We start from the raw sequence: 19,237 nt of genomic DNA, 5'->3' as shown, positions 1-19,237 counted from the left end.
ATACCTCTGCCTCCTGAAAACATCTACTTTTAATTTTGCTGGTAATACTTATGTACTTTTACTTTTTTCTGTAGTATTGCTGCTGTTGTTTGGGTAAAGAATGTGAAGACGACGTGGTCCACGGGTGTGCAGAACATTTCTGCATAATCAGACAATGAACACATCAGTTTCTGGTTCAACCTGCTCTCTGCTCTGAAACCCGACAGCGTCGCCTCTGCCAGCACTGTTTCCTGAGGCAGTCTGGGAAACTGTGTGAGGCCTGTGTGTGTGTGTGTGTGTGTGTGTGTGTGTGTGAAGAGGGGGGTGTGGGAGGGTTACTTTTAGCAGAGTGGTCTTTGAAGTGAGGCGATGACTCAGAGACGAGGTAATCCCTCCTTCAGCCCACGCAGGTGGAGAAAACAAACACACACAAGTCTGCGACTGTCAGAGGAAATATGTGACAGGCTGGCATCACTGTGAGAAGTGAGTGTGTCTGTACTTGCCTCAGTATGTGAATGTGTGTTCAACACAAGCTGACTGGACTGATATAACCTTAACACTTCAATATACAGTTCTGTATACACCATGTTTAAACTCATGAGACTCATTAAGACTTATTTCATCTTCAAGGAAATGAAATAAAATAAATAACATAAGAAATATATTTTCATTGGTTCAAATATTTATGGTGACTCAGAAAGCTTTATTTAATAAGTGTGGTACTTAAAGTCAGGGATTAGGTTAACTTGAATATCTAAAACAAAAGTAGACTTTGTTTGGTCAAATGCACATGATGTTGGCTCAAAAATATACATTCACTGGATGAGGGAGGAGATTTTTATGTAGGTCTAACTGAGATTTGGGGCCAAAAAAGTCAAGTTAAAGAAGCTATATGTAAGTTTTGCTATTGCTACTTAGCCAACTTTAGCATTAACAGCTGTTCATATACCAGTTTAAATGTATTCACTCACTGAGAGCTGTCTCCAGCAGTGGAAAGCAACCCTCCTGTGTTGCTTCTATTTCTATCACTTCTTTTCTTCTACTGAAGTTAGCATGCTAATCAGCTAGCTCTGGCCCAGCTGGACTGTCTCGTCACTTCCGATACTGAGTGACTCTAGTGTCCAGGCTGCTCAGAGGACGTATTAAATCCTCTTGTGTAAACACAACAATGGTCAAAGTCCTTGGCATGACCAGTAAAAAAACAGCTGTTGATGCTAACGTTAGCTATGTAGCAATAGCAAAACTTTCAAATAGCTCCTTTAAACAGAAAGTGATATTTCAAATTATATTCATACAGGCCAAGAGATCCTAAAAATTACTAACAGTATCAGAAAAAAATAAGAGTTGTCATAAACTATGAAATAATACATGAACGTGACGAACACATCAGATTCTGATGGAACATCTGTAATAAGATCATACAGTCTGCCTCAGGGCAAAATGATGTCAACGTGGATTTGTCATATTTTATATGAACTTTCAGTCTGATTTATGCATCTGTGTGTTCAGTCATATAAAGTTGTGAGTCTGAGCTCACTGTCTTGTTCATCAACATGAACACAAACATCACGTCCCCGTCACGATGAAGACAGTGAAATGATGCACAGTAAGTTCACAGCAGCCGATCAGAGGCCGTGAACACCTGACTGATATCGGCTCAGTGCACAAACCTGAGCTGCTGCAGCTAAAAAGAAAAGGAAACACCTCTGGAGATACATGTGTGGGCGCCCTGTCTGTGCTGCTCTGGCTGACATGTGGCAGCATGTAGAGGTGGTTAGAGATGTGGTTAACGGCAGCTCCTCGGAGCAGACCAGCTGAGGGAGTCAGCGTGCCGGCCCGGCTGCTGTGGGAGCTCCTGCTGACAGTGACAATTTTCTTATGCTAAGAATGACTCATGTGTCACCTGTAGTTCTGAACCTGTAGAAACATCCCATCAACTCTGCAGCTCTGCAGCATTTTAGCCTCTTTTAGCTCCTAGTTTTAGGCTACATCCACACTAAAACAATCTCCACCCAGAAGACTGTTTTAGCTGCGTGTTAGGAAAAACAGGAGAGACTGTCCTGTAACAAACGAGCCCCCAGGTCGTCTGTCAGCAGGTTACTATGACCCACAGTTAGGATTTGTTGCTAGGCGACATCTAGTGGTCGTAGTGATGATGACAGGAGCAAAGGGAAAAGTGCGGTGACGTAGTTTATAGAGCGACAAAGTCCACGTCAGGAGGAGGTTGGGGTGGATGGATGAATATGACCCAGGAGAGCGGTGTTCGATTCCCATGTGACAGCAGCAGTTTATGTTGTTTCTATTCTCCATGACTGTTCGTTGTTATTATTGTAACCATGACAACAAAGATCGTCTAATGTTGAGGAAGTTCTTATTTTAACCCAAATCACCATCTTTTCCTAAAACTAACCAAGATATGACTGTTATTATAGTAACCATGGCAATAAAGGCAGGTACGCTGCTTTTCACATTACTGCGTGTAAAATAAGCCACAATAGTGACGTGGAGGAAACAGTTGTCAGACACAGTCCAGAGAGCATCGTGTCGTCTCTGCCTCTGCCAGATGTGGAAGGAGGCAACTATTTGACTGTGAAACACAACTTTATAATAATATGTAGAATATAACATCAGAGCTCAGTGTCTGTCTGTTGTCGGGTTCCTCTGCCACCGGTGGTTAAAAAATCAACAGTAGCAGCCTTAAAGAAAAATTACTCTCATGTTAATCTCTGAGGTTTCATGACACAAAGACGAACGTGCAGCTGAAGATAAACACAATGACGGATTAATCTGTGTGATTAACACTCACACAAACAGATACATCATAATCTAATCTGATCTGTGAGACTTTGTCACAGGTGACAGTTGTTAGCTGGTAAACGTCTCCATGAAGACGCAGCAGGTGGGGACGACCTCAGGGCATCAGCTGATCTGAGCCTCACAGACACGTGTTTAACGGCTCAGCTGCTGTGACAGTTTCTCTCTCTGTGACTAAAGTTTCACCTGTTTGAGGAAGAAGAGGACGAAGACGTAACGTCACCTCAGAACAGGATGACAGTTTGATGAGCAGGACTGTTCCCATGGTTGTGTGTGTGTGTGCGCGTGCATATGTGTGTTGTGATTCATGGCTGTGTTGAAAGTAAAAAACTGCCGGAACAATCAGGGCACATACTCACTGCAGGTGTGTACAGGTGTGTGCACAGGTGAATGTGTGTGTGTAGATTTGGTTCCCACACAGGGAGACAAAGACACACACAAGCTTAGTAAAGATTTCAGTACACACATATTTTTTTGTTTAATCATGATTTTAGTATTTGTGTTCAGGAGCTAATTAAATTCCTGAGAGTCACAGTAATGACAAAATGCACCTTTTTCACCTAACGGATGCCTCCTGGGTACAGGCCTCAGGGTAGAACCAGAACACACGGGAGAGATCTTATATCTCATGTGGCCTGGGAACGTCTCGGGATCCCCCAGGAGACGCTGAGAAACGTCGCTGCAGAGAGACGTCTGCTCTACTTTACTTGAGCTGCTGCCACCTCCACCCAAATCAAAAAATGGATGGATTTTAAAATCCAGTTGCACTGGTGGTGGTTGATTCTATTTTCAGCACAAAGATAAATTTAGACTGAAGCAGAAGTATAAGTTATGAAATTACTCCTCACCGCTGCAGCTATGATCTGACCTGGTTAATAATTTGCACGTATTCACTTCAGTGGAAACCTGTCTGTTGATGGTGTTTCCTGGGTAACATTCCTGGGCCTCGAGTGGAACGTTAACCTTCATACCTGACTAGATTTGACTTTTATCAATCAACGAACAATGTGTAGATCAATCTGCTACCCTCAGCCTGGTCATGTGATTTTTTTTAAAGCTCCACCCAGTCTAAAGGTAGATGTCCATGTGTTTGTGATTATAAAGCAGGTCTAGGTTCTATATTAATACTGTGAAAGTATCAAAGCCTCAGTCCACAGAGAAATGCACACAGCCTGTATTCAGAAACTGAGCCTTAAAACCAGCCGTCAGGACTTCTGGAACTTTGTGATGTCACAACAAAGCAGTCACAGCTCTCAGCTGCACCCCAAGCCCCGCCCACCTGGACCCACCATCCAACCTTGCAGGATTTGGTTTCTCTGTGTTCACCTGAAATCTGCTATATTTTTTTTATTGGATCACACAGAAAACAGTCAGCCAATCAGAAGAGAGGCTCAGATCCTCTCTTCTGATTGGCTGACTGCCCCGTTGTTACTAGAGCTCCAGAGAGAAGCCTGAGAGAGGAGATGTAAAACTACACTGAGATGGTTTTTGGTGCTAAAAACTACAAATCAATCTTCTGATGGAGATCAACAGAATGTTGACGCTGCTACAAACAGTTGACATCCTGACATGTGAAGAATAGTTGAGGTGTATTTAAAGAAACATCAAAGACACAGTTTCCTCATTCCTCATGTCACTCAAGGTTTACACAGATATTATCAAGATGACACTGTCAGAATTTTGTTTAGTCATTGTTTTTCATTCATTTCCATGTTTCACAGAAATCCAGATTGTTATTGCGAAGTCCTGCAGTGATTTTCATTGTGATAGTTTACACAACTCAAGGAACTGTGTCCACAGTTTTTTAATTAGTTACTGCAATAAATGGAAAACAATGGCTGAGTGGAACATACACTGGTGGTCAAACCTGAATACTGAATACAATGTAACGCTCATTAACCTGCTGCTCCAACAGCCTCCACCCCTGAGCCACTCCACCACATAATCACCCTGCTGCAGCTTCGCTCCCATCCAGACTCTGATGTTTGGGTGATCAGGTCTGGATCAGGTCAGTCTGCCCCAGTTCATCCATAAGGTGTTGGACTGGGCTGAGATCAGGGATCTGTGCAGACCAGACCAACCACTTCTTTATGGATCTGGCTTTGTGCACTGGGATCAAAATGAAACTTCTGGGCCAACATATGCCTGAGTACCCGGCCCACATCTGGCCCTTATCCTTCCACATCTGGGCAGATTCCTGCTGTTGTCCTCCAGTGTTGAAGACTTTCTGTGCTGGTACTGAAGTGGAAGTAGCATCTGACAATCATGCAAACATGGGCCAGATTTGGGCCGTGGAACCGGGGATATACTTTATTTTTATATTTTATTATTTATTTTACTATCTGTGTGTTGAATCAGGGAAGAAAAACGCAAAGTGTTGATTCAGAGTTGGTAGAACATCAGATTGTAGACAGAGGTCTCCAGATGTTTCTCTTCCCCTGAAACACACTGGTTTTGTCAGGTCAGACCTGACTGAAGCTAACCTGCGTCAGCTCCATCACCTGGAAGCCTGAACCTGCTCTTCTGCAGAACCCCCTGCAGCAGGAAGGAAACATTCCTGTGTGTTATTCAGCTCCATTACAGAGCAGAGGAAGTAAACAGTGAATACAGGAGTTATTTTAACACTTCAGGGGATCAGATCACCTCAGGGGTTTTTCCCTCGGCTGACAGGTAACTCCCTGACTCAACAACCACTGGCTCCAGTTTATGAAAGCTGGGTGTGTCCCTTCTAATGTGATTTGTGGTTAGAGGACAGTGGCTTCTTACATGTTTCCTGCTCATGAGGAGATTCCCATGAAGCATCATGACAGCGACGGTCAGGGGATGTTCACCCTTGGTTCCTCTGATGGTCAGACTTCCTGCATGCAGATGCGTTTTATCAGCTGGACCTGACGTTATATCCACCTGCTGCAAATGCAAAAACATTTTTTCTCTTCCTGGTTTTCAACCTGTTTTTTTTTTTTCGGGCCATGAATGTCTCTGTCCGGTCTCCTCAGACACGTAAAAAGTTACATACACAAGAATATTCGTGCCTCTGGGGAAGTTTCACACACATCAGTAGTAATGAGTAATAAATGTGTTGTCACAGCTCTGTTTACTGTAGCTGCCGACAAATACTTACATGACATTTATTAAACTACATCAGTGCTGTGACGACCCCTGGGTCCTCCTGGTTTGTCTGCCAGGTAGCTGATCCAGGTAGATCTGGAACACGTGATGTGCTCCAGGATCCTGGACTGTAAATCCTGAGTGGAGCCACATCCTCCTGTTGCATTTGAAGACTGATTGTGTCACAGCGGTGCAGCATTTCAAACACCCCATCGAATGTTTCCTTCTTTTCCTGCAGCAAACGCTCCAACAGGTGGAGCCTTCGTGGCCCAAAATATCCCAAGATTCATTGTAGTAAAATTAATATGGCAGCATACAGTGAGCCTGAGGACTGCACCGTTAAATCTAAGTGGTGTGTTTCAGCTCAGTTCAGCAGTTGAAACCTTAAAACATGGTGGCTTTGGTTATGCTGCCTCAGTTTATTCCTCCTGCTGATGTTCTGCACCACACACCCCCACCCATAAAGATTTCATTTTTATATTAATAGAAATTGTGTGTCTCCTTTTCACATCTGCAAAATCTTTACTGACATTTCATTTCATTGCGACAAGTGAAGCATCATCAGTGTTTTTAACATTTTACTGCATTAATATTAAAAAAAGACTTAAACCAAAGAGCTGCAGTTCAGTGTGTGAAGATCAGTCCTCTCTGATATGAACAGTGTCCGGTGGAGGGAAAACCTGCTGCGCTGCTGTTTGATTGGCTCCTGACGCCAGCGACTGCAGAGCTGGCACCGACTTGAAAGACTGAGAAGCTTATGACCTCCATCTGCTTTTCTTCCAGTTCCAGTTAGTTAATGACTAAATGATGATGCAATTTCAAAGTTCGTCCCTTTGGGCCCATCAGTTGTTTACTGGTTTCACCTTCCAGTTGCACAAGTTACCTTGAAACTCACAGTTACTCAACACAAACAACATGAAGGTTAAATATAAAGTTTAATTGTCATCAAACCCACATTTGATTTGTGTTCTTATAGTTGTCATTGTTAGTGGTGGAGAATAAACATGATTCAAACAGCATCACAACAAACGAGGGTCCAGAAGCAGCGATGCAGCTCATTCTGGACATGATGCGTATGACAGATTTAACGTGGAAAACAAAACTGGATCATCAAACTGAAAATATGTCACTGCCTGATGTAACTCTGAGACGTGCAGGGGGGGGCATGGTGTGTTCACTGTTACCTCTTTTATTGATTTATTCATTTTTAGACTAAACTGTAAACAAACATGTTTCCTCAGGATTGTGAGTCTTTTATTTTCACTTTCGTCCTCTGTGTGTTTGTTTCTGACTCTCACCACCTCAGCTTATTCCTTTGTATTTTATCGTACAACACTTTGGTCACTGTGGTGGTTTTAGAAATAAACTGGATTTGAAACTGCAAGTCAGTCGTCTCTCTGACCTGTTGTGTTTATGAAGGAAGCGTCTGCAGCAACATGTGAAAGTGTGTTTTATTTTCAGGACAGGAATCTTTTTGTCAGAGCAGATGATCAGAACGTCAAACTTCCTCCACCTCAGAGGACTCTGGGATTTTCCGGCTGTCAGGAAGAGGTTGAAGACAAAGCGGTGACACAGCAGCATGACATTAAATCTCCTGTGTGTGTTTCCCTCTGTGAGATGAGCCGTGGACGTCGGGCCGGGGTCGGCGCTGCTGACGTCCGCCACGAGTTACTCAGAGCCAGGAAGCCGTGTGTTTGGTTTGCTGAGGTCCTGGTTCAGCTGTGAAAAGCCGCGTGTGTCTGGAGGGTTTAGCAGCTCTTTGTGAGCCACTGCTCCGCTCCTCTGACCACAAACATCTGGGATCAGTCAGGAGCCCCCACCCCCACCTCACCAACCCCGCACCACCCCCAACCCAAGTTTAACACTTTAATGGACAGAGAGGCCGCAGGAACAAAACACAGCAGAGGTTTAAATAAAGAATTAGTTTCAAATAAAGTTTCCATCAGCGCTTTAAGTTCCACTGAGAGTTAATAATAAGTGTTGGTCCCACTTCACAGTAATTCTACCCCTGTAAAGAATTTATAAATGGTCTATAATTAAGTTTTTAATTTGGTTGTAAATCACAAATAAACAATTATAAACAATGTATGAAAAATACATTGATTCACTATTTGGCAAAATCAAGTTAATGCTTAATACTAGTTCATCTTACTAATGAGTTATAACCAGCAAAAGGGAGCCTTATTATTAATATTATTAATATTATTATACAATAAGGCTTCTTATCAGTTATAAATAATATGGCATATTAACATCTGGTAATTTGATATAATCATTTCTTTACCAAATGAGCTTTTCACCCTTAAAGATGCTGATAGTGGGTAACTGCTGGTTAATAAACAAATATCAGATGAAACATTCAGGTACAAATACTTAATGATGGAGAAAACAGAGAAAGCTCGGTAACTCATGAGATATGAAGCTGAACAGTGCAGATAAATGTTGCTTCACTCAAACAACAGGTCATTATAACGACTTATAAAAGATTCATAAAATCTTAATAAGTTAACTAATAAACTAGTTATAAACCGTTCTCATTGTAAAGTGATACCAAAGTCTTTAATAAACACATTTTCACATCAGAGACCCTAAACTGACACAGATCAGACCACAGCCCCGTCTGATGAGACCTTTTATTTCAGAAACTGTTCACATTCTGTCTTTGTGTTGATTCACAGTAAATTATTCCCCTTTTTTCTGAAGACACTGGCTCCAGAGTTTGTGTTCAGACTTTTCACAGCAGACCTGCACCGACATGTTTCTATAATGTGTTATAATTATTTTCTTTCAACAGTTGCATTAAGAGCCAGAAGAGGGCTGCACCTCATATTTATATTTATCCACATTTCATTCAATTTATCCTCAAACAACCTCCGAAGCTCCACGTGGGATCATTTTATATCTACACACGAGGAAACACAGTGACGTGAAGAACGATGAGCTTCAGCCTCTGGTTTCTAACATACCACAATTCACTTGGAGAAATGAGTCTAAAATGATGCAAAAGACATTTTGAATATAATGAACGATGAGCCTGTCATAAAAATATGAAAATAAAATTTTAAATTGGCCTAAAAATATGAGTCAAAAATCTGAAAAATGTGTATAAAGCTCATGATGAATCAGTTCCTTTGATTCATTCATTTGACTGGAATAGAATCCAAATTAAAGGCAGAGAAAACCACAGGATGGAGGCAGTGCAACACACACACACACACACACACACACACATACTGTGTAACACAACTTTTTGTTCTGGTTTTCAGTTTCTTTGTCGCCTCCTGCAACAAAACTGGACAAACAATTTAAAAATGTTATTTTCCTCTTGTGATTTCTGGTCTTGAACTCGAGGTGGTTCTCAAGTTGTCATTTTCTGAAGCTTTCAAACAGATCACATGGTCTTCATCACATGGTCTTCATCAATATCACCAGATCCAGCTGCTGCTGAAAAAAGGTTGAAAGCTCCAGAAACAATAATATCTTATAATATTAGATTGAAATTCTGTTAAAATTTCACTCAACCAAACTTTATTGAAACAGACGATTTTCCTGTGATGGTTTTACAGTCTCTCTGTTTTCAGAAGCTCGTTTCAGATCGACGAACCATCCAGAGCTGAACATGTGACCTGGTGTTGGGAGGAGCCTTTGTGTGGGCAGAGCCACAGTGAAAGTGGGACTGTGTGGCTGTGCAACCCGCTCCCCCCCGCGCCCGCCCTCCTCCCCCTGCAGCCAGTGGTCGCCCGGTCCTGCACGTACACCGGTTCACATGGCAACACGCCAGTGATGAGCCAGCACGGCCAATCAAAACTGTCTTTGATCAGAATTATCACACAACAACAGCAGTGACCCACATCACATGGTCGCCATAATGACCGGCGCTGTGTGTGAGTGTGTGTGTGTGTGTGTGTGTGTAGATTAAAGTGCTGACTGAAACGCTCCATGACTCCTCGGTGGTCAGCAGGATTAGAGAGTTGCTGTAACAGGAAAACACACGTTAAACAATCCGTGTTTTCTCCAGACCACATGACTCAACCTGAATCTCAGGAGAAAATCGAGCTGCATCTTCTCTGCTGGGAGTCGCTCCATCACTTACAGTAACAGAGGAAAAATCCAGCAGACTGTAAACGTGTGGAAGCTCTGAGGTCCGTCTCCAGCGGAAATGAAACACATGTGAAAGCAGCGTTAGCAACATTAAAACAACACTCGGGAACTTTGACAGACATGAGCAGTCTGGACTCTGTTACTGTCAGTGTGGAAAAAACACTCAGACCGAACAGGGAGGTTTCCCTCAGCTCCACACTTTCACATCTGGGTTTTCTGCTTCGGTGTCAGTTCTCTGTCTCACAGCTACACAACAGTTCAAGTGGTTAAAGTGTTTCTCTCCCACATTTCCTGATCTGCCGCCTCTGTCTTTAACATGTGTTCAGGTCGTTGTGTGATGAATGTCCAGTTTATCATGAGGCTTCAATAACACAGAGTCTGCAGCTCGTAGCTGTGTCCCAGTTCAGAGGACGTGGTCTACGAAGGTCTGGACCGGACGGGCTGAGCCAAAACGCTCTGGTCTGGTCCACGGAGGATTTTCACTCGTTCCACAGTAACTCACAACACTGACATTTAACAGTGTGATCCTCAGGCTCTGTCTGCTGTTTGCTGACATGTTGTTTTCATTAGCAGCATGAAATGAATCTCGGGATTGGAGAAGGAGGATGCATTTGAATGAGACAGTCCGGTCACACTGTGACACAGTCGGTCTTCAGATGCAGGATGTGGCTCCTGCGTCTGGACACAGCTTATATGAGCCACAGTGGAGCTTCAGCTAAACGCTACAAGCTGCATCCTCCATGAGAAGCTGGGATGTTCCTTCACAAACAGACGGGAGCAGCGTCGTGTGTTGCAAAATACTGAAGCCTGAACTGCAGCTGATGGCGATGAATGAGTGAAATGAGTGAGTGAAACACAGTGAGTGGTTGATAAGACTAGAGAATGTAGTGCAATGCATTTAGCAAAAATAAGATCCGACTGTTGCACGAGCTGTGTGTGTGTGTGTGTGTGTGTGTGTGTGTATGTGTGTATGTGTGTGTGTGTGTGTGTGTGTGTGTGTGTGTGTGTTTCTTAGCAGTGTATCCTGCATCATGTCACACTGTAGGCCTCTTCTGATTGGTTGGTTTGCAGGCCTGGCTTGCAGCGTCTCTTCTCATGACCCTCGGCTTGTGTTGAGACTGAAACACTGAGATCTTCATCAGATCACGCCGCTGCCGTCTGACCACGTAGCACAACAATGCAGGGATGGAAACAATGACTTTGTTTCCATCCCTGCAGAGATTAAATGAACTCACATTGTAAGAATAATTTCCTTTAATTGTCTGGTTCCTGAGAAGCATCTTCTCCTGATGGGACCGGTTCCACTGGTCGTTGCCTGCACATGCCACATGATTACACAACGCCGCAGCTCTGACGCTGAACCTGTGTGAACATGTTGTGGACTAAACCTTTGTTCACTTTATTCACTTCAACTGGAGAAAATAAAAGCATGCAGGTGATGAAATGGAGCGTTCACAGGCTGCTGCTGTTTACATTTGTGTGCACTGAACATGACCGTGTCGACACGCAGCCGCTTGATTGTGAACATACGTGAGCAGTTGATTCATTTAAAACTCAGTCAGTGTTTGCACCTTTGTTTCAGCTGTGTTGAACTGTGTTTTTAATTCAGACTCTGCAGCCACATCCATTTAAATTCATAGCTTAGATCTGGAGCCATTCGTGTCTTTTTATTTTATTTATATAAGTCATATTTTTGTAGAAGCCGATGATGATGAGAAAGGAGGGAAGATTTGGACCAGAAGCTGCAGCACATTTAAAGGTCCTCACTCTTCCTCCGGCTTCACTGAGGCTTATTATGACCTGGGTCTCCATCAGCCTCCACACAGTGGCCTCCAGTCTCCCTGGGGTCCACACACAGAGACGACAAAGATAATTAAAATCACACAAACGAGCCAAAAGAAAACAATTAACTTGATATGTAAAATAATAAACAACAATAACTGACAATGAAAACAAAAAATGAAATGAGATGAAAACAACCAAAGGTACAGAAACACAATAACATCATCAAATTTAGTTTTGCGACCTTTTGAAAAAAAAAAAAAAGAAATACACAATAAACAGAAAGACACACAAATATATGGATGTGGGTGAAACAGTGTGTGTGGTTTATATCAAACACAACAGATCACTGACCTCTTGAAGACACACACATGTACATTTAATTCATTAAACACCGTCTGAGTCATGGGTATGAGGCTGACCTCTGACCTCTGACCTCTGAGCACCACATCACTCATGTACCATCACACATTTCACTCAGTTTTACCGTAGGTGACGACGTCTCGCCTCACTGACACTATATTTGGAAATGCTGGCGTAGTAGACTGTGTGTGTGTGTGTGTGTGTGTGTGTGTGTGTGTGTGTGTGTGTGTGTGTGTGTGTAGATGAATGCACAGTGTGAGGAATGTCTCACGCTGAGAGAAAAATGTAAAAGTCTTTATGACACATCTTCGTCCTCCTACAAACACCCAGACACACAGTCAAGGTTCCCACTGCGGCGAAGTGTGTGTGTGTGTGTGTGTGTGTGTGTACTTGTACTTGCTACATAGTAAGGACCAAAAAAAGTATTTTACCAACAGAGTGAGGACATTTTGGGAAAGTGAGGACATTTTGGCCGGTCCTCACTTTTTGAGACACCTTCAAATCACATGTTGAGGGTTAAGACTTGGTTTTAGAGTTATGGTTAGAATTAGGTTTAGTTTAGGGTCAGGGTCAGGGTTAGGCACTCAGTGGTGATGGTTAAGGTTAGGGTAAGGGGCTAGGTAATGCATTATGTCAACGAGTGTCCTCACAAAGATAGAAGTACAAGTATGTGTGTGTGTGTATGTGTGTGTGTGTGTGTGTGTGTGTGTGTGTGATCTCATGCTGATGGTGTCCTTGTCCTGCAGCAGGTTCAGATGCTTCTGATTCTTTCTGTTGAAGCTCACAGTGACACAATTGGAATGGAAATATGCTGAAGGTATTTTGAATATGCAGCAGGTGAATGTAACACCTGAGCTTCAGGGGCCGACGCTGGGACTGAAACTGAGACAGAACGTGACAGAAACGCTGCAGCACAGAGAACCTGGACCAGTAAATTGGACCAGTCCTTCCCTGAAGAGGAGGACTGTCTGTCCTCAGACCAGTCTTCATCTGAAACGCTACAGAAGCTGCTCGTCGAAGTTTTCATCTGCCTCTGAATCACAAACACACAACGCACTGTCTGATGGTCCAACCTCGCAGGATTTGGTTTCTCTGAGTGTTTCTCTGAGGCTCAGATCCTCTCTTCTGAGTGGCTGACTGAGCTGTTGTTACCAGAGCTCCAGAGAGAAGCCTGAGAGAGGAGATGTAAAACTACACTGAGATGGTTTTTGGTTCTTAAAACCACAAATATATCTTCTGATGGAGATCAACACTTCAGATAAAACACAGAGGAAGAATAAAATATGAAGGAGTCGATGACGAAGAACGACGAGGGTGAGGGAAGTGATAAAGGAGCATTTAGCGTGATGTCATCCTGTTGTTCTGGACAGTGCTGGAGTGACATCACTGCTCACTCAGCTTCTGTTGAACTATGACTTGTTATTCAGTCACCGTCACTTTCTGGTGAATATGGACTCTAGTTACTGTAAATGTCAGGATCAATATTCAACTGAACTCTGCAGACTGAACAGATTACAATCATAGAAAATGTTATTTAACATCCAACACAAACATGTTTCAGATGAACATCTGAGCAGAGGAACTATGATAAATTCATTTTGACTAAGGGTTGTGGTTATGACCAGTAAACCATTGTTTAAGATAAGGTCAGGCTGGGAAACACTTGGTTAAGATTGAGGGAAGATAAAGGAATATTATGTCTGATGTGTTTCCCATGAAGGAGGCTTCACTGACTACGACTCACCACCTCCAATTTCTGACATTGATGCCTGTCAAAAAAGTGACATTTTCCTACCAACAAAAACTTAAACCATCCAAATGATGAGAAACATCATCACAGTCAGACAGAAATTCTGCAGTTAATGGGTTTGAGGGTATTTATTTCCTTTAAACTCAAAAGTGTAGCTACAGTTTGATCCTCTCTTCACGAGGGATAACAGCCAACAGATGTTTTTCCAGAGCTGCTCAGGCTGCACATACACTGCACAATAAACACCACAAGAGAAGATTTTATCAAAGAGGAAATAAATATTCAGCAGTGGAAAAGAAGCTGCTGGCACCAAAGGCAACCAGCATGAGATTCATGGCATCGGCCAGCTGATTTCTGTGTGTTATGAAACCTCAAAGCTTCAGCTTCTTTCCTCAGTAAGAGAGAAGCAGCTGTAGAAGCACCAGTGACACGTTAACACCAAAGGTCTGTGTGATATGTGCCCGTGTGAGGATGATGTTCCAGCACATAATGATATTTTAGAGCAGTCGTGTTAAAACTGAGAGGCCTCAGCGTCCGGTCAGCAGCTGGAGCTTCGGCCGAGGCTCGTGGAAGGGGATCGCCCCAATTTGCTTAAAAAACGTAGAAACTCTTTCTCAGATAACGCAGTCAAATTTAAACACACAGTCATGATACATGTTTTTAGATTTGCACATTTCCCAGCGATATCATCATTTCCATAAATAAACGTCCATGAATCCACCCAGAGATCAGACAACAACTCTCTTTCTGACATCAGAACTTCCCCGGGGATCATCAGGTTTTGCAAACCAGGATGCTGCTATTTGTAAATCATGCTACTGCTGCATAGCTAACGTTAGCACCAACAGCTGTTTACTTACCATTCTAGAAGAAACGATTTGAGCAGAATCAAACTTTAATCTCCAGAGGTGGAAAACAACACCAATGTAAACATCTTTTCTTCTACTGAAGTTAGCATGCTAACCAGCTAGCCCCGGCCCGTCTCCTCACTTTCTCTCACTGCAGCCTCCAACTGCCCTGAGGACGTAGCTGCTCAGAGGACGTATTCTAACCTGTATCACCACCATTCATTCAGCGTCCCTGTGTCCATAAGGCCGGTTTTCCCAGGTTGCTGTGCTGAGGTGGTGGATGTGGGTCAATCAGCTGCCTGCTGCTGCTGCTGCTGCAGGAAACACTGAGACTGAACCAGACAGGAAATGTGCTGCAAAACTGGGAGCTACAAGAGACTAAGAAGCAGTTTAATTTAGGATTATTATAAAAAAAAAATAATGCGCCTGCTTTGGTCTCAAAAATGACAAGAAGAGTGAGATGAAAGTAATAAGAACATTAGCAGGTGTTGAATTTCACTGGAATGAGCTGCTGTAAGAGCTGCCGGGCGAGATGGAAGCAGGTATGTTGTAACAGGATCTGGCACTGATGAGCAGAAGCATGAAACCCGACAGGCTGGTGCTGGTCTGCAGATTCCAGGGAATTACATGACAGATTAAAGTCCCTTTCATCTATATCAGAGGTATTTACTGAAATACATGAGTCCACAGTGTTTTCAGCAGAACCGACCACGTCAAGGAAAAAAGACCGAACTGGATGGAGGTGACTGAAAGTGGACAGTTTGAGTCTGTGCTAGAGAATCCAGATCCGAATCATTTTGCATTCAATGCAGACGTTTTGACCTCAACGTTATGAAATTCAGGATCTGTGCAAACAGAAAGTTGTGCAAATAAGTGCAGGGTTGAAAAAGGTGAAGAAGAAAGGAGGTGACACAATCAGCCGTGCACTCGAAGATAAAAGATATTTTGTCTGTTGTGTTTCAGCTGATGAGATGAACTCTGACTTTTGTCCTTTAGTTTTTCCATCAGATTTCAATAAATATTCACAGAATTTGGTACATGGCGTTTTACCTGAGCCACAGAGGGTATTTTTATTTTATTTTATTTATTTTATTTTACATTTTCCTGAAATGGAAACCAAAAATTTTGCATCCTGTTTGTGTCCCATAAATTGTCATAATCCTTGAATAAAATGTGCGAATGCAACCAAATGTAAATGATGTTTTAGAGGGACAGTTCTAAATGCTGCAATATTTTTAAGTGGAAAAGCAACTCTTTCAGAATAATGGTCATGTTTGTCTTCTTCTGTTTCTAAACAGAAACAAAGTGAGAAGACATTTTAACAAAAACTGAAATATAAAATCTTTCTGAATGAACTGGTGATACTACAATTAACTTTACAAATCATTTTTATATTAAAAAGTAATTGTATTTTTGAAATAAAAAAATATATTTTTTAATTAAAATGTTTTTTATTAAAAATTGTGTTAGGTTAGTGTTGCCATAGGCTACACGGCTACTTATTTACAAATACGCACAATTCACAAAAATTTCCTGTTTTCACTAAAATTTTCCTCTTAAAGTTTGAAGTTTCTCAACGCTGACATCCTGTGGTTTCATCACTCACGATGAGCACAGCTCAAAGTCACATGGTGAAAAGGTTCCTGCTCTACATCCATTTTTAGGCAAGTGGAGATATTTCTAGATGATTAGTCACCAAACGGATGTAAAATTTAAAGATTGGAATTTTAGAAAAAAAAGTCTTTTAGTTCTAATTATAATTTTGATACATTTAAGTTTGAAAACTTTGACTCCAGAGAGACGTAAAGACTGAAGTCTCTCCTGTATCGTTATATAATAAGTGTTTTCGTCTGAAGTTTTGTTGTGAAGGTCTTTGTGTGTCTGTTTTTATTTTTTGAAACGGTCTCAGTCTCTGGCTCAGAGGAATTTGACACCAGGTGTAGTTGTTTTCGTAATAACACAATGCAAAGACAATAATTCCTCTTCATGTTGGAGGTTCTGTGCCTTTTCTTATTTTTCCTGACAGGTCACAGAAAAGTTTCACTGAATCCAAATTCAGAAAAATAACCTTATGTCTCTGTGGTTTTATCCTGCAACTTATTCTCTGAGCCGTTAACTGCAGCTCAATGGAAGAGCAAAGATTTTTGCATCAACTTGAAACTCGTGGTTTCCACTCTGTATGTTCAGCTTCAGCTTCAGCTTCAGCTTCAGCTCCTTGTTTTGTCGCAGCTCCAGATCCATTTTGAAACTTGGCAAAGTTCAAATCATCAGAATTTACTGGGATCACTGTCATTTTGATTCTTCTATATCAGTTTTCTTTTACATCACCTTCACCACAGATTCAACAATCTACAGCTGAAAAATAAAGTTATTCAGCTGGTTTAGAAACACATTCATTCATTCATTCATTCATTCAGTTCATTCATTCATTCATTCATCCTTTTTGTCCAGGTTTCAGTTCATGTTGGCATAAAGTAAAGATAAATAAAGTGTGACTGCGGGAAGTTTCCAGCAGTGACTGTAACATGTGACTGAGCACATGCAGTTCACAGTAAACTGAAAGCATGTGAACATCATGAGAGGTTATTTCTACAGAAGACATGTGATCACACTGAGAAACAAGAAACTTTTAATTCTTCTTTCCAGAGTAAAACTTTATTTATTTCAATTTACATTAAATAAAATGTCACAGCAGCTTTTAATCTCTAATCACATTTATAATATTTTATGAATAAATTAGACTTTTTCATACTTGCATTTTTGAATGTGTATGTAAATACACGAGTAGGTTGTGGTGTCAGTTGGTTTATTTAAGCTGAGGGATGATTTCACCGGCCCCGGTGATTCAGCTGCTCTCTGCGGCCTCATCGCTGCTGCTGCCGCCGCAAAATTACAAATATGCAAATTCTTTGTAGGTTTTTCCCACTTGAGCAATAAGGTGCGTTGGCCGTGCGTCGGGAGTGGCCTGCTGTGCATGGGCGTCTCTAAAAACACAACCTGAGCTGGAAGATATAAAACCTGAGCCGTCGGCTGCTCCTCACTTATCTGACTCTCTGAGAGCTCCGAGAGAAGCAACTCACCAGAAAGAGACACTAAACCTGCAGAAAATGTACTCACGGTCGAACAGCGTCACTCTGACAGTTCAGCGGGAGAGCTTCGGCTTCCCCGGGATGGCGACGCGCAGCACGGAGCCGGAGGTCTTCACCTTCGAGCGGATACCGGCCCAGGCCACCGCCGTGCGCTCCTACGTGCCCATCCGGCCGAAGAAGCGCTGCACCCGGGTCATGTACCCCGCTAAAGTCCGCATGCATCTTCCGCCACCAGAGAAGAGCCAGGCCAAGCGCTGGCTGGTCATCCTGTGCCTGGTGGTGCTGTGGCAGATCTACACCGAGGAGCCCTGCGCCGACGCTCCGCTGAGCAGCGCGGACAGCGCCATCAGCGACTACCAGGGCTTCCCCTTCAAGTCTGCGGAGGAGCAGGCGAGGCAGCTCACTCCGCTCAGCGCCAGCTCCGAGCTGCTGTCCGCCGCGACGAGCCGCTGCGAGGACAACGGCTCCTCCAGCGACCCGAACACCACCTGCCCCACACCCGGGCCGGAGGCAGAGAGCAGCCGGCCGTACGAGCAGAGCGCCGGGAAGGGCTACATGGTGGCTCTGCTGGTCTACCACAGGCTGGGCAGCGACAACTGAACCCCGGGACTGGAGGAATCACAAACCGCCCGGGTCCGGGCTCCTGGGATCCGAAGTGAACCGAGCTGGAGCTGATCCCGAGAACTTCTGGAGAACAGCGGTGCGCCCTGCGCGGCGCAGCCGGGGAGGGAGCTCCATGCGCCGGCTTCAACCTGCCAACAGTCCCGCTCAGAGCAGAGCGGGAACCGGTCTGAAACGGACACTTGAAAGACTTGAACACTTGCAAAAAACTGAAACTTGAATTGAAGAAAACTTGAACTTTTCTGTGTGATTTCCACAAAGACTCTAACTGCACTTCTAGGCCTAAACTGGACGTTTTACAAGTTAAATGTCACTGAAAACTGTCACTGATGTAGGCCGACGAGCTGACACTTGTCTAAATGTTTTATTTAGTTATTTATTCTATTATTTGCTATTTATTTAATAATAATTTTAATAAAAAATGTCTAAAACAAGTTCCTGCCTCCGTCCTCTTTGCTGAACATGTTTTATTTCTTATGCATATTTTGTTTATCAGATGTTGAATATTCTGCATCCTTCAAGCTTTGACTCAGTTCTCAGAATTCAGGAAATAACACATATCTACAACAGTAACTTGCACTGAAAACAAGTTATTTTTTAACCAAACACGCAAAAAACAAATTTCATTTGGATACTTTATAAAAGATCCTATTTCATATTAGATAACTGTTAGATAAATGGTGTAAACCCTCATGGTTTCTGCAGATGGAATATGAGTCTTTGCTAAAAAGCATCAGAGAAACAACGTGGACATGTTGTGAAGTGAGGTGGTTTATAACTGA

The 19,237-nt window shown here is 42.8% G+C and overlaps 1 protein-coding gene across 1 annotated transcript; it reads left to right on the top strand.

The window, feature by feature from the left end:
• The first annotated feature begins 17,771 nt into the window (after positions 1-17,771).
• On the top strand, positions 17,772-18,889 carry ier3 (immediate early response 3). Its single transcript, XM_071484018.1, has one exon. It carries the CDS (start codon positions 17,853-17,855, stop codon positions 18,432-18,434), a length of 582 nt encoding a protein of 193 aa, XP_071340119.1. The 5' UTR covers positions 17,772-17,852; the 3' UTR covers positions 18,435-18,889.
• Positions 18,890-19,237: the final 348 nt, after the last annotated feature.

Source organism: Trachinotus anak, unplaced genomic scaffold, assembly GCF_046630095.1.
Source record: "Trachinotus anak isolate AG129_WGS33_773 ecotype Australia unplaced genomic scaffold, CSIRO_AGI_Tana_v1 ptg000008l, whole genome shotgun sequence".
Lineage (NCBI taxonomy): Eukaryota > Metazoa > Chordata > Actinopteri > Carangiformes > Carangidae > Trachinotus > Trachinotus anak.
The sequence above is the reverse complement of the archived record's forward strand: the minus strand, read 5'-3'. Positions and strand labels throughout refer to the sequence as shown.